The sequence below is a fragment of the Megalobrama amblycephala genome, linkage group LG3, assembly GCF_018812025.1.
Source record: "Megalobrama amblycephala isolate DHTTF-2021 linkage group LG3, ASM1881202v1, whole genome shotgun sequence".
Taxonomy (NCBI): domain Eukaryota; kingdom Metazoa; phylum Chordata; class Actinopteri; order Cypriniformes; family Xenocyprididae; genus Megalobrama; species Megalobrama amblycephala.
In genome coordinates, this window is record NC_063046.1 from 53384198 (window position 1) to 53401365 (window position 17168).

Below are 17168 nucleotides of genomic sequence, written 5' to 3' on the forward strand. Positions count from 1 at the left end.
CACTTCATTGAGTTCTTTTTCACTGCTTATCATGATTACTAACACTTTTTAACATCGAGCATGTCCCAAATTCGCGATTGCCTTCTGAGAGAGGCAGCTTTCTGTGTGTGCACTTTGGCAGTGTGCCACTCGGCACAAGCACCTCACAGAGCTCCTTTTCAGGATATATATAACTCTTTAACATCAAGCATGACCCACTCTTTATATTCTCATTAATGCTTTTCATTACTCTGAAGTGTCAGTAATGCTATATGTTTACATAGCGCGATATGCATGATATAGCAAAATCTCCAACCATAGACATTTTATACCACGGTAATGATATATATTGTCAGTAAATGTTGTCCCTAGTAAATGTTGATTTAAACTTTTACTAATACATTATTAATACCAAAAAGTTCCATGAGCAGTTCCATGAATGAACAGTTGTATTTTTCTTTATTAACTTTAACAAAGATGAATAAATACCATTACGATTGTATTGTTCCTTGTTAGTTAATGTTAGTTAATGCATTAACTAAGGGGACGTTTACTCAACACCATTTTCAGCTAAAGATGGACAATTTTTTTTTAATCCATTTTGGCCATTCGTTTACAGGAAAATGGCGCTTTGGGGGCCTGAAAATGCAAACTTTAAAAAAACGGGTTTCAAAGTGCAACTTTTTGAAAAAGATACCGCTATCATTTCCGTGTAAACTACAAAAACGCAAATTTGCGAAAACGGTGACATATTACGTGTTCATTCTATAGGTGCATAGTGTTTCTTTACAAAGTGACATCGCCAACTACTGGCCTGGCATGAATAATACAGTTCATTTTTAGTTGTTTTTGCGGATCCGTGTGAACGGGGATCATTTTGACAACGTCGTCGTCTGTACGTGAAACTTCAAAAACTCAAAGGAAAAACTTTTTCATTTTTAGTACGTCATTGTCGTGTAAACATACCATAATGTTAAATAATGGGATCTTATTGTAAAGTAAAACCAGTTAATTGAACAGGATTAGAGCTGTGGAATGAGATAATGATTTAATCAGGGAGAGAAAGGCGGAAGGTGGATGAATATGAGGCCGGACAGTTTTAATAAAAAGCAGGATGCCGTCACATCACGAACAGATCATCAAGTCCGATGGGCAGACTGATTATTTGCTTTGTTTAAAGGGAATATTGTCAGACGCCATGAGCTCAGTGTTCTTTCACTTCAGCGCTTTAATGAATGTTGAGATATTGAGTTGGACTAGACGTGATCCCTCTGGATTGGGATATATTATCTGTCTGCCGTGCTGGGAAAACACCCAACTCTGAGGGAGAGTCACTGCTGGAGGATGTTAGTACAGAGTCTGATCTTAAATCGAAACACCTGTTTGTTATCTCACTTGTTAAGAGCTAGGATACTTGCACAGGGCTGTGTGTTGGCCCACATGGAATTTGCACTTTTGTAACTTTTTAGATGTTCAGTACTTGCTTACTACTTACTGAATATTGTGTCATAAACGTTATATAATGCCTGTGAAACCTTTTACATATAATGTGCACCAGTCTGTCCATATTTGTGGTGAATAACTTAATGGAAACCTCATTAAAAATGGGGTTTTGTGGCTTTAAGGCCATCTATATGCAATTCTACTTTTTTTTTTTTTTTTTTTTTTTTTCATTTAAAATCACACTTTCTCTTCCAGGAAAATTGGACTGAAAATATCAATGACTTTTTGGTTGTGTACAATTGTTGTAAAAAATTATTATTGGCTAGTACTGAACAATTTGGGCAACAAATCTAATTGCATTTTTTTTTTAAAGTTTAAAAATAAGAAGAAAGTAACAGTTGAGAATAATTTTTATTCATGCATGACTACACTACTGTACAAAAGTTTGGGGTCAGTAAGATTTGTTAATGTTTTTGAAAGAAGTCTCTTATGCTTACCAAGGCTGAATTTATGTGTTCAAAAATACAGAAAACCCCCCCAGTAATATTGTGAAATATTATTGCAATTTAAAGGTGCCCTTATAAAAACCACTTTTTATAAGATGTAATATAAGTCTAAGGTGTCCCCTGAATGTGTCTGTGAAGTTTCAGCTCAAAATACACCATAGATTTTTTTTAATAAATTTTTTTAACTGCCTATTTTGGGGCATCATTAACTATGCACTGATTCAGGCTGCGGCCCCTTTAAATCTTGCGCTTAGTTGTATCCTAACCACCATTAACCACCAATAATCGCAATAAGCTGCGGCTTTTGTTACTTTCGATAAGAATCAAAGGGTGTACTCACACTAGGCACAGTTACTTTGAACCCAGCCCGAGCGCGATTGTCCCCCCTCCCCACTCCCCCGCTGGCCTGTACTCACACTTGCACTTAACATTCCCGGCTGAAGCACGCTTGCGTCATATACAATGCAACTTTTTGAATGGAAGAAAACTGAGATACTGCCTAATATATTATCATTTATGCCGCGTAGCGATTTTTCACTTGCATGTATCAGAGGATTATTACTAGCCTGGATGCCAGCCGAACTTAGCCCCGCCCACAACATTTTGAGGTCGGGGAGTTCGGTCTGGACTCGATCCGTAGAGGAGTAATTATGCCCGAACAGAAACTGTTCGGACCAATCACATTGTCAGGGCGATGATTGACAGATTATCACCAGAAACGTAATCAGCCACGTCATCAAAGAGCGCTTGGGGAGTTTGATTGACAAGCGATCTAACCAATCAGAACGCCGCATCCGCCATTTTGTCCGACAAAGCAGTCAGGAGTTAGAAGATTAACCTCGGTGGAGTTAAACTTGAAAAATTGTGCATATTGATGTCTTTCCGCGTTTGAAACAACATTCATTCTCATGTTCATTCATGTTTATTTAATGCTATAAATGGACTAGTAGGAAGAGATGATCGGTTCACGAGCCTCTTGAGCTGAGGCGCTACAGCAATCTGTCACGACCATGGTCACAACCCATTAAAGAGCCACAAAACGGTTTTTATTGTTTGAATTTTTTAATAACTACACAGTTTGAAAGCTGGGACTTTGTTTAATATCATAAGAAACCTGCTCTGTCTCGTCTGTCGATGTGTTGTCAGTTTCCTCTTTGCTCCGCGATGTATTTTCCACTCTGTGTGGCGTGACAGCGCCACGGCTTGTCGGACAATGCAACAATAACTAAGGGGGGCGGGTCTTTGCGAAAGGTCAATTAGTTTACAACAATGATGGCTGTTGAAGAACTGAGATGTGTAGATTCCGCCATCGCGTCCGTTATAGAAGATATCGACAGCGCATTAATTTAAAAAAAGGAACAGAGGACCGCGATCAAGGCATTTGTCGATGGGAAAGATGTCTTTGCCGTCCTTCCTACGGGATTCGGCAAAAGTTTGATTTATCAGCTGGCCCCGATGGTCGCTAAGAAGAGTTCTGTTGACAACTATGCGTCGCTCAACATACGTCACTTACTCTGTAGCTCTGATTGGTTGTAGGTCTATCCAATTGCGGTCTTTCCTGGATCGGTTGAAATACGCCCCCATAATCAAAGCCCAATGGAGCAGTATCAGACTCATATTCGAACTAGAATTGAGTATGACCACGTCAGGCTAGATTATTACAGCAGCTGACGTTAATCTTTCAAATTCTGTCCATTTTTTCACAAAATTCAGACAAAAAATGCCGTTTTGACGCCTCATTTCAAGAGAACGCGACCATCTCTTCCTTTTTAATACCAGTTACAGAATAAACATCTGAAGGTATGTTGAAAGATGTAGTACAACTTACTGAAATGTATCATATCTCGTGTAATCACTCAATCGGCATTTCAACAGTGGAAAGGCATCATAAATCAGCTTGTAAACATTGTGTCACATAGCATTTACCTCAGAAGAGTTCACAGCTAGTTTGCCAAAGAAATATACTGTTTCGCTAAATCTATGCACTGTATTAACGTTAGCCTATATATTCATTATATTTTACTTGTTAGTGTTATCTTGGTTATTTAATGTACGTTTAAATAAATCTGTCATGAAAATGACAGCCACTATGTAAATGATTATATTTCAACAACAAATTGGAGTAAAAACATAATTTTATAAAAAATTTAGCAAAAACTGCCTTATGTGCAGTTTACAAGTTTGCATACAATTTGTTATTTGATTGATTATTATTATATCTAGAAATAAATAGCAACTGAATTTAGGCTAATAGTTTGGGCTCTAAACCTATAATATTATAATAATGTGCAAGTAATGGCTCCCTGTACAGTTTACAGCATTAGCAGAGATAATTTTTTTATCCTTAAGAAACTTTGTTAAAAAAGAGACACAATTTGTTCAGTAAACAACTGTTTATTTATTTATTTATTTATTTTTTAAAAAGCCATTTTGTTTAGTTTTCTCCCCCTGCTGTACCGAACCTGACTTCAAAAACGGAGCAACGTAACGAACCGTCCGTTTTGTGTGCTGTTACACCCCTAGTTTTAGAATACTGTATTTCAGTTTGTTCTCTTTTCTGACTACCGTCTCCTCCTATTTGCAGGAGGCTGGACCCCTCCGAGCGTCCTCTTCAGATGGTCTACGACTACCTGACTGCTATGGGCTACGAAGACCCGCTCCGTGTCCAGCAGGAAGCCGCCAACTCGGACCTCAGCTGCATGATCCGCTTCTACAGTGGTGAGTTGTGGGCCAGCTTCAGCCTGAACGCTGGCACTGCTAGCTCTATTGACCGGGCCAAAATCCCAGAGCTCTGTGAACAATTTGCTGGCTTTACAGAGCAAACTCTTTGAGTCCACCAGAGCCGTTGTGTTGTTTCGTATCCGCATGAGAGAGATTGTGCCTGCCGTTCTCAATGCGAATGCAACTGTAAAGGTGCAAATCAGTGTTTTCGTATACAACCCTTTTCCTTATTCTCGCTTTGGAATGAATAATGGGCTTTTTTTCTCATATCAGGCATCAGTGTGTGTTAACATCAGTGTTGAAGGGATTGTGTCTGATTCTAGTTCTTTCTCTTCAGTCACTCAAAGGATGCCAATTATGCTTTTGTTCCGGTATCCGGTATCATGTACAAGCCTCTTTCTGATGATGTGATTGGTTGTTTGAGAGTGCAGAGCCAGATTGAAAAAACGCGTCAGCAAAATGTGTTTTTCCTCCTTCCAGTTCTTATAAATAAAGTACTGTGGTAGTACCACAATGCAGTAGCTTTGGTATTAAATGATAGGAACACACACCATGGCATGTCCAAAACAGTCCAGATAGCCATGGTAATACTATCAGACTACTGGCAATCTCTGTCAAGAATGAAAACCTGGGTGACAAATGAATACAATTACAAAACTATTGTAGCAGTTTACCATTATTTTTCTGGTCAGTGGTGTATAAGGATGTCTACAATACTGTATGATACTGTACAAGACTGTGTATCTATATCACTATATCTATATCACTGTGTATCACTCGTATTACCATGTAGTAGTTGAGATGGTCTTTTCTTTTCTAATGTGACGTATATCTGAGTGAAATGGCTTCTTGAACAATTAAAAAAATGTAGGGTGGGACTTGATTTTGTCCATGGGGAATTGATTGTATGGTTGTGGTTTGCTATTGGTCGATCTCATGTGAGTGACAGGTTGCCCCGCCCTCGCACCAGTAAACATGTCATCAGAGAAGAGAATACAATTAAAATGAAAACTGTAAATATTACAGCATTATTAAAATAACACTGAACTAGTATTTTTTTATATGAGAAATATCACACTCGTAGCTGTGCGATATGGCTGTATATCAGCACGCTTGTGATTCGGCCGTAGGCATGAGGCCGCAGGCAATCACAGCATGCTGATTGCACGGCTACGAGTGTGATGTTGCATTTATACAACAGTTTGATGGCACGAGTTTGTAAATAAATAACAACAACAGAGTGTCTTTAAAACCCTTTTTTGTGTGGAACTACTTCCTTCTGCCACAGAATCAAATCTCAAGTTGACAGTTTAGCAGTTATTAATTATAAAATGTCACTTTAGAACTAGTAAAGAAGGAACGTTGAATTTCTTCATTGAAACTCATTGTAATATGTAGAGTATTATGAGAGAGTGAGTGTATTACCTGCATCTAGCTGATATTCTTCAGGTCAATCTTATATTCATAATCACAAAATCAGTTTAAATGTCCGCTGAGGAAAGCGTTATCTTTGTCTTTGTCCTTTTAACATTTAAGGCATTCCCATGACAGCGCTAGTCAATGCATTTGTCATTTGCGTATCGTCAGATGTTGTTTAAAGTAAAAACAACATCCTTGTTTCCTTGTTTCAGTCCTTTTCAATATAAAAGTCTCTGCATCTGACTGACTTTGCTGCCATCTAATGGCGTATTCATTTAACTTTCACGGAAGTCGAAATCACTGACTCTCAGTACCAAAAAAAACGGCATGTTATTTACAAACCCGATTCCAAAAAAGTTGGGACACTGTACAAATTGTGAATAAAAACAGAATGCAATAATGTGGAAGTTTCAAATTTCAATATTTTATTCAGAATACAACATAGATGACATATCAAATGTTTAAACTGAGAAAATGTATCATTTTAAGGGAAAAATAAGTTGATTTTAAATTTCATGGCATTAACACAAACGTCTGCAAACGTCTAGGGACTGAGGAGACAAGTTTGCTCAAGTTTAGGAATAGGAATGTTGTCCCATTCTTGTCTAATACAGGCTTCTAGTTGCTCAACTGTCTTAGGTCTTCTTTGTCACATCTTCTTCTTTATGATGCGCCAAATGTTTTCTATGGGTGAAAGATCTGGACTGCAGGCTGGCCATTTCAGTACCCGGATCCTTCTTCTACGCAGCCATGATGTTGTAATTGATGCAGTTTGTGGTCTGGCATTGTCATGTTGGAAAATGCAAGGTCTTCCCTGAAAGAGACGACGTCTGGATGGGAGCATATCTAGAACTTGGATATACCTTTCAGCATTGATGGTGCCTTTCCAGATGTGTAAGCTGCCCATGCCACACACACTCATGCAACCCCATACCATCAGAGATGCAGGCTTCTGAACTGAGCGCTGATAACAACTTGGGTTGTCCTTGTTCTCTTTAGTCCGGATGACATGGCGTCCCATTTTTCCAAAAAGAACTTCAAATTTTGATTCGTCTGACCACAGAACAGTTTTCCACTTTGCCAGAGTCCATTTTAAATGAGCCTTGGCCCAGAGAAAATGCCTGCGCTTCTGGATCATGTTTAGATATGGCTTCTTTTTTGACCTATAGAGTTTTAGCCGGCAACGCCGAATGGCACGGTGGATTATGTTCACCGACAATGTTTTCTGGAAGTATTCCTGAGCCCATGTTGTGATTTCCATTACAGTAGCATTCCTGTATGTGATGCAGTGCCGTCTAAGAGACCGAAGATCACAGGCATCCAGTATGGTTTTCCGGCCTTGACCCTTACGCACAGAGATTGTTCCAGATTCTCTGAATCTTTGGATGATATTATGCACTGCAGATGATGATAACTTTAAACTCTTTGCAATTTTTCTCTGAGAAACTCCTTTCTGATATTGCTCCACTATTTTTCGCAGCAGCATTGGGGGAATTGGTGATCCTCTGCCCATCTTGACTTCTGAGAGACACTGCCACTCTGAGAGGCTCTTTTTATACCCAATCAAGTTGCAAATTGGTCCTCCAGCTGTTCCTTATATGTACATTTAACTTTTCCGGCCTCTTATTGCTACCTGTCCCAACTTTTTTGGAATGTGTAGCTCTCATGAAATCCAAAATGAGCCAATATTTGGCATAACATTTCAAAATTTGACTTTCAACATTTGATATGTTATCTATATTCTATTGTGAATAAAATATAAGTTTATGAGATTTGTAAATTATTTCATTCTTTTTTAGTCACAATTTGTACAGTGTCCCAACATTTTTGGAATCGCGTTTGTATTTAAGATATTATTTATTGAACAATTAAATTTAAAGTAACAACAATAGCCATTATAACAGTATATGAAATAAAACGGGAAATAAACACAAGCAAACAGTTCAGTCAAACGTACAAAAGCAGCACTCTAATTAGTACAGGATTTAATTTCAATGTAAATATAAAGTTATAAAACTTAATATAGCCCTTAAGCCAAATCTATTAGCTCTGGTCTCTTTACTCTGGTTTATACCACATGTTTAAACACTATCAAACAAATTTAAACAAATTAAACAAATTTTCAAACAGACGCTGTGTTTACATATAAATCGCATATCTGAGGTCTAAACAACTATATTCTTGCTTTAAATACATATAACTTTGGTTCACATCCCTAACCTTAAGCATGAGCAGTAATAATAATGGTGCATAATTACATAATGGAAAGCTTTATTAAAGTGAAAATCCCTTGCATATGGATGCGTCCTCCATACCGTCCTTCCTGAGTGTAGTCAAGCAGTGGCTGTTAGGCGCAGACTCTCTCTGAGCCTGAGTAACCCACGGCTCCCCTTGGTCTGGGGCAGTGAGTAAATGCCCATCTGTCAGGGCCGCAGGGGAACGGAGACATACCATTTCTCATCCTCAGGTCCTGTCACGGCCGTAGCGATGAGGTACAGTCCTGATATATAGCCACGGAGACTGAATGGACGACCTGCATCCTCCTCATTTGTACACTGTGACTCGGGGGACAGGTGAGACTAGCGGAATAGAGTGCTGTGTGTTCACTGTCCTAAACCCTCCAAACACCCTTCCCTACATCTCAAAGGTGAGGTAGACAATCAATATCACAAAGCTTGGTAATAGTACTTTATCACAATGTTGCATTGATCTACTGATGCCAACTATTGATTTTTACTTGTGTTTATTTTACATCGCAAGGCTTTACAGTTTCATAGGTGTAACAAATTGCTCTGCTTTTGAAATAGGGCAGATGATGCAATGGATGCTTTTGTTCTCAGGTGACAATAAATGAGCCTCTATTTGTGATAATAACAATGTTAGCACAACTGCAGGTGCTGAATGTTTCACTCTCATTGTGTCTCATTCAGAAATATTATTATTATTATTTAATATAATATTTAGAGCTCCATAATTCACAGACCCTATTATTGTTATCCATGATCAGGCACAGATGAATTTTTTTGGTTGAAAATCTGGTCCAGGTTAGATTTTGAACATGGTAAAATGTGGTAAATAAATAGAGCTAAGAGTATTGCAGTGTTATTGATAGCTAAAGCATCATGAAATTAACTAAAATATTTCAAAAACAAACTTACAAAGATCAGGGAATGACAGACACTGGTTATGTGATCTTAACATGGTGGCCTCCATGATATAACATGTAGAACTCTTACAGCAATGTTTAATGTCTTTAAAAAAATTACTTGGATATGATATCCTTTGTGTTTAATTGTATTGAATGTGCACTTGTAGTGTACTTCAAATCTTAAAGGTAAATTTAAAAATACCCAAGATAATATAATATAATATAATATAGCAGATAATATAATATAATATAATATAATATAATATAGCAGATAATATGATATAATATTAATATGAAAGGCCACTTAAGTATACTTAAAGAGCATACACTTTCATGACTGTTTAACACATTTAAGTACATTTTTAAAAAGTGTTATTCAACATTACTTTTAATAGATTTTAAATGTACTAAATTGCAACTTCATCATTACAAATGTGTATATACACTACTTATAAGTTTCAATAGAAATTACATTAAAGTATATTTTAGTATATATTTTTTAAAGTATATTTATATTTTTACCATGACTACTTGTCAGTGCATCCAGCAGTACGCTTTAACCATATTTCTAAGACAATGGAAACAATTATGAAATTACATATAAAGATGTACTACTTAACTGGGTCAAAAATCTCTTTAAAGTTCAGCTAATTGCAAATTTAAATTTAAATAAAGTAGGGACGCATACGATGTTACGGCCAATAATCGGTATCATCCGATAAAAGCAATTATTTTCACTATCGGACGATTATTTAAAAACAGCAGATGATCAGGGCTGATTATGTCCTGTCAATCAAAAGGGGGAAGAAAAAAATCATACAGTGTGTGAAGAAAATCTCTCTTGTGTTGAATTCAGGGCTGTTGAAATTAATGTGACAATAATGCATTAACAATTAAAAAAATAGTAATGTTCAAGCAGGCTCCATTTGACCCTGTGAATCAGTTTTTCCCTACAGCAAACATTACTTGTAGCGCGTCTCTTATCCAATAACAGTGTTTTGTTCTTTGTTATTTCTAATAAGAAACAAAGTCTCAGCTTTCAAATTCTGTCCATATTTATCACAAAATTCAAACAATAAATGGCGTTTTGACGCTCTTAAATGAGGTGACGTGACATTGCTGTAGCAACTCTTTTCTTTCACTTTAATCCAAGTTAAAGCATAAAAAAACATGCATGAACATCACAAGGTATGTTGTACAACTTACCATATCATGTCTCATGTAATCACTCAATCAGTGTTTCAACTGTGGAAAGACGTCAATAAAACAGCTTGTGAACATTGCCACTTAACATTGCATTTAGCTCAGGAAAGTTCACTGTTCACAGTTCATTAGTTAGATATTTAGATCCACATGTTCATGTATGCACATGTATGACCACATTTTATCTTTGTTTTGGCGGAAACATAAAATATTTGTTAGTTTGTAGATGTTCATATGTTTGCAACAGATGAGCGTTTTATGTTTGTGGTGAGTTCATCTCCTGTACTGTATCATGGTGAACACTGTGTCTTTATCTTTGTAAGGTGTATCGTTGTGTAATTGTTCGCAGAAGATGGTTCAAGGTACAGTGCAGCTGCTAAAAATCGGAATCCTTGCAGTAAAATATCAACAGAGTATTGCGGTAATAATCATGTATGTATTGCGGTAATGTATCATGTGATCCATTGTGATTTTCACTAATACACAAGATAGATTTGATTATTCTTTTAAAAGAAAATAGTGATGTGTTATTATATGCATTCATATTTAGTGTGTTAATTGGGAGGGTGAGTGAGCGTGTGCTTGTAAACTTGTCTGTATTCTTAAATCATTGTCATATTGGACCACTGTGCAATAAGAAAGTGCTACAAGACTAATTATTGGCGAGAAATGATACACAAGTTAATATCAGCTCTTAGCTGTAAACCCTTCCAGTCCTGATCGTGTCAAATCCTATCTATGATGTTGTAAAATGTCTTAGATGATGTCAAATTTAAAAGTGGTATCTCAGGAATATCTCATTTCAGGAAAGGTGTTTATTGGCCAGTTGGAGGAAACCGCAGTACTTGAGTGGCTGCTGGACTTTTGGACTCTGTTTAAGAAGCTCTCCTAGATAGATCAAGGAAGAGAGAAAGAGAGAGAGATTACTGTCCTCACAGTGAGTTCAGGCGGTTGGCTTAGATGCTGGCCAGACCCTGTGAGATTTAGCCGCTCGTTTTGTTAACTTGTGGGAAAAATACCCATCCAGAGTCAAAGCCAGCTCAGCCACTCGTGATCTGAGTAAAGGCCCGTTCACACTAAAGACAATAACTATGACAATAAAGACAGGGCTTAGATTAATGGGTTAGTTCACCCAAATATTCTGTCATCATTTACTCACCCTTATATCGTTCCAAACCCATAAGACTTTTGCTCATCTTCAGGAACGCAAATGAAGATATTTTTTTTTTTTTATGAAATCTGAGCGATTTCTTTCCATCCATGGACAGCTACACAACTAACACTTTGAGGCTTGAAAAAGTTGATAAAGAGATGTTGTCTCTTGTATCTCATTTCGGAGGCACGCGTCTGACTGTTTCTATGGGAACCATAGCTTTCTAACGGCCGCTGCAGTGACGCGATGACTTTACCAATCGGTGATTGGCTCTTATTTAGAAGGCGGGACTTATTCTGCCATATTGTGCATTTCGCTTTCTCCCATTCAAACCAATACGAGTCTTGTGTTATTTTATCCACCTTATTCCTGATGAGCATACTGTGTTTTGAATTATGGATGGCACTTCCGGTTTCAAAAACTTCCATTTAAAAAAAACTGAAACGAATCATTTCAAATCATATAAAATAAAGCTTATCCGCCAGTTTTACTGAATGAGCTGTCAATTTTTCTTTCATGTTTTATATTCAGTCATCATGAGAATATCACTTGGTATTTTAACATGATATTTTATAACAAGAATATCGCAAGAGCTCTTTTCAGTCGCTGCATTCTTTTCCTCGTGATTATTTTCTTTTTTCCCTTTGCATTCCGCTGTAATGGTATGAAAAAGGACAACATACTGCACATTTGTGCTCTGTTTTCCTGATATAATTTACGATAAATCCCATTAATAATTCACTGGAATCGCATGAAGAATCTCTCGTTTTTTTTCTCCTCAAGTCTCTTTCCAGGTTTGTTTTCACAGGTAAATACAATTTATTATCTGTAAAAATGACAAATCACTTTGAAATAGTATCACGCAATACTGAAGTTCATGAACATTTTTAATTAAAGGTGCCATCGAATCAAAAATTGAATTTACCTTGGCATAGTTGAATAACAAGAGTTCAGTACATGGAAATGACATACAGTGAGTCTCAAACTCCATTGTTTCCTCCTTCTTATATAAATCTCATTTGTTTAAAAGACCTCCAAAGAACAGGCGAATCTCAACATAACACTGACTGTTACGTAACAGTCGGGATCATTAATATGTACGCCCCCAATATTTGCATATGCCAGCTCATGTTCACAGCATTATATAAGGGCAGCCAGTATTAATGTCTGGATCTGTGCACAGCTGAATCATCAGACTAGGTAAGCAAGCAAGGACAATAGCGAAAAATGGCAGATGGAGCAATAATAACTGACATGATCCATGATAACATGATATTTTTAGTGATATTTGTAAATTGTCTTTCTAAATGTTTCGTTAGCATGTTGCTAATGTACTGTTAAATGTGGTTAAAGTTACCATTGTTTCTTACTGTATTCACGGAGACAAGAGCCGTCGCTATTTTCATTTTAAACACTTGCAGTCTGTATAATTCATAAACACAACTTCATTCTTTATAAATCTCTCCAACAGTGTGTAATGTTAGCTTTAGCTACGGAGCACTATCAAACTCATTCAGAATAAAATGTAAGCATCCAAATAAATACCATACTTACGCGATTAGACATGTGGCATGACGAACACTTTGTAAAGATCCATTTTGAGGGTTATATTAGCTGTGTGAACTTTGTTTATGCTGTTCAAGGCAAGCGCAAGCTCCATGGGCGGGGAGCGCGAGCATTTAAAGGGGCCGCAGCCTAAATCGGCTCATAGTTAATGATGCCCCAAAATAGGCAGTTAAAAAAATTAATTAAAAAAAATCTATGGGGTATTTTGAGCTGAAACTTCTCAGACACATTCAGGGGACACCTTAGACTTATAGTATATCTTTTAAAATAACGTCCTACGGCACCTTTAAGGCAACATATTGCATAATACAGATATATATATCACTACAGTTATATTTAATCCATCCGTTATTGCTATGGAAAGAATCACACTTTTTCATGGTCTGTTGAAAGAACCTTGTTGATGCTTTTACACTTTTAAATGTCCTTTTAATGTTTGTTGGTTGAAGGGTGAGTAGAATAATGTCATCTCATTGTACCCAGTTTAAAAAAAACGTATTATTGCGTACATAGAGCAAGACTAATTGTTTACAGCTTAACAGAAGTTATGCCCATAATTTGCGCAAAGCGTCCTGGGGCGTAGGAATGACTTTGATAAGTCTTGGGGGTTCTGAACAACATGAGGCTGAGTAAATGATGAGAGAATTTGTATTTTTGGGTGAACTAACCCTTTTAAGCCAGGAGTAGGCCTAAGTTAAATCCGGATATTTAAGTAGTTTTTTTTTTTATTTTTATTTTTTACGTGCCTTACTTTTGTGCATCCTGAGACAAAACAATGATTCTGACATATTTTAAGATATGTCAGTGTAAGTTGCTTTCAGTTTAAACAGCTCAAACATGCATTTTAGTCCTGGACTAGCGTAAGCCTTGTCTGTGAAACCAGGTAATAGTTTAAAAAGTGTTGAAGAGTTGTGAAGAGTTACAAGCAAACACTCATATATTTTTTTTTAACGAGGTGGCCATTTCGTATGAATCCATACAGTGTGATTTGTTTCGAAAAGTACTATTTTTATGGGGAAAAAAAGTAAGCATGAAGGTCTTAAATGTCAGTGGTGAGTACACAGATTGTAAAACGTAAGATTTTACGAGTTTGTGCAAATTAGCCACCAATTTGCCAAAACATAAAATAGTTATGAACTGCCATGAGTGTTGAAATGATTTTAATCAATCTTCATTTTAACAAACCTATCAATCTTTTTTTTTTTTTTTTTTTTTTTTTTTTTTTAAATCCCAAGATCGATCTTTTAGTCTATGCTGACAGTCGACGGCACCCATTGACTTCCATAGTAGGAAAAAAATACTATGGAAGTCAATGGGTTCTGTCGACTGTCTGGTTACCAACATTCATCAAAATATCTTCTTTTGTGTTCAACAGAAGAAAGAAACTCATACAGGTTTGAAACAAATTGAGGTTGAGCAAGTAATGGCAAAATTTTCATTTTTGAGTGAACTATCCCTTTAAGATTATTAAAATGTTCTTCAAGACAAAAATGGTTCTTTTAATGAAAGGTTTTTTTGGGAAACCAAAAATGGTTCTTCTATGGCATCACTACGTAAATCCCCTCTTGGAACGTTCATTTATAAACATGTAAAAGAGTGTAACTGAAATATTTCTAATTGAATCAGTATTGGATCGAATCAAATCAAGATCAGAATCGAATTGAGAGCTTGGGAATCAGAATTAAATCAAATTGTGAAATCTGTACCAATACCCAGCCCTTGCTCATTAGATACTAGCATCTGTACTACTTCTTTCTTATTACTGTATGTCAGTGTGACTGGATAGCCACTTTGCTGAATATGAAAGATGCATCACTGGCCTGCAAATGAAGACATGTGTATATCAGGAAGATATACAAGATATCAGAGAGTTGATAAGTTGTTACTGTTTTGGGTTTACAAAGTTTCAGTATTCTTTCATTGATCAGAACACAAAGATTTTTCAAAAATTATAAAAAAAAATATTGTATTCTTGTGCACAGATGTTGTTAAAACTCTTCTGAAGAGCTCATTTATTGAGTGTTTGATTACAGTATATATATTTTTTCTGTAAACACATTAACCAGTTTCCTCAGTCCTCTCCCTCTTTTAAAAAAATCCTGCTGTGGTCATGGAACAATCTGAGGGAGTGAACATAAACGCTGACTCAAGAGACGCTGCAAGGCAAAAACAGACCCTGAGACCTGGACAGAGTTCTGGACTTGTCCTGTGTGGTGGGGTTGGGTGTTTCTTTTTTAGAGCTGCACAGTTCTGGATAAATTGAGAATCATGATTTTTTTTTGGTTTAAAATAGATTTCTCCCATGATTCTGAATAGACAACTAAACAAAGTAACATGTCATTTAATACAGGTTCTGACAAAATGTTGATATAATAATATAGGGTTTTTTTTAAGTGATCCTTATGATTTCACTTTTTAACTTTTAGTTAGTGTGTAATGTTGCTGTTTGAACAACATCTGCAAAGTTACGACGCTCAAAGTTTAATGCAAAGGGAGATATTTTCTTTTACAGAAATCGCTTATTAAGGACTACAACAAACGGCTGGTAGGAACTACAATGAGCTTCTTCCTGGGTTGGTGACATCACTAACCCCAAAATTTACATAAACCCCGCCCCTGAGAACACGCAACAAAGGGGGTGAGTCCATGTTGCGCTGCTTTTAGAGAAGAGGAAGAGTTGTTGTAGTAGAGTGTTGTTGTCATGCCGTCATTTTATGCCGTACTGCTTCACAAACGAGGGTCAATTCAACGCTGGATTTGCACAAAAGATTAACATGACGGCACATGCTAGTCAATGAGTTGAATCAACTCCACAGCAACTACATAAATTTATCCACTAACCATTCAGAAACAGCCAGTTTCATTCTAAAAGTTGTAAGTTCTTCCTGAGTCTCTCCACCAGTGTCGACTCCGGTTTGAACAATGTAAGGCTGAACACCATTATTGACTTTTGGCTGTGTGAGATTCTCCAGCTTTGTTGTTGTTGAGCAACCGAAGCGCTAGCTGTTAAAGCTCCGCCCTCTTTTGGAAAGTGGGCTGGGAGCAGCAGCTCATTTGCATTTAAAGGGACACACACAAAATTGGCGTGTTTTTGCTCACACCCATAGAGGGGCAAATTTGACAAGCTATAATAAATGATCTGTGGGGTATTTTGAACTGAAACTTCACAGACATGCTCTGGAAACACCAGAGACGTATATTACATTGTGAAAAAGGGCATAATTGGGTCCCCTTTAAATTTGGTTTGAATTAATGACTCAGCATTTTTAAATTAATCTCTTCAACGAATGATTCAATGACAAACACATTTTTTAAAAGTCACTTGTCGCCACCTACTGGCGTAACAATCTAATTGATACAATCCTCATTTGAAGCATCAAGTTACTTTTGATCGCTACCATAGACATCTGAACTGTAATCTTTTACTCCAGTACTTCTGTTATCAATAGAATTATTGTAACACAGAAATAACGATATTGTGTTGTTGAAAAGACTGTTTGTGAAGCTGTTTCATACCTATTAGTCTACATAACAACTGCCCTCTCTGGGTCAGCGACAGCACCAACACAGATTTGAATGTTCACTGTGATCGTACTTTTAATAGACAGAGCCGAATGGCTGACATTTAGGAATGAGATCGCGTGGGTGTTTGAATCGAGATTGCCATCTTTTAACGATTAATCGTGCAGCTCTACTTGTTTTGCACCAAATTTCCTCTTGATATGGGATCTGCTGGCTGTTGCTGTGGCTTTACAAAAATAAATCATCTGTGGTGCTGGATTTAGTCACTAATGAGGTATTGATCTGTGAGGAGCCTTAACTTTTCAGGGGTAATGCTCAGGAAGTAGACAGAGAATCGTGGGCTGAGACCACCACATGCAGACGTTTACAGACTATGGCTAAAAATACTGATATTTAATATAGAAAATGTTCAGCTGAATAAAAACTGAAACAGTCTTTCAAAGGTATGATCTGTGAATCGAGAGAGCTGGTTAGGAATTTGAAACCTTTGGTAAGGCAACAGGAACTC

The 17168-nt window shown here is 36.9% G+C and overlaps 1 protein-coding gene across 1 annotated transcript in view; it reads left to right on the forward strand.

Moving 5' to 3' along the window:
• phlpp2 (PH domain and leucine rich repeat protein phosphatase 2) overlaps positions 1-17168 on the forward strand; it is a 93341-nt gene that overhangs the window by 16719 nt on the left and 59454 nt on the right. Inside the window, 1 exon segment of the mRNA XM_048186065.1 lies at positions 4513-4646. Coding sequence (XP_048042022.1) covers positions 4513-4646 — 134 coding nt within the window.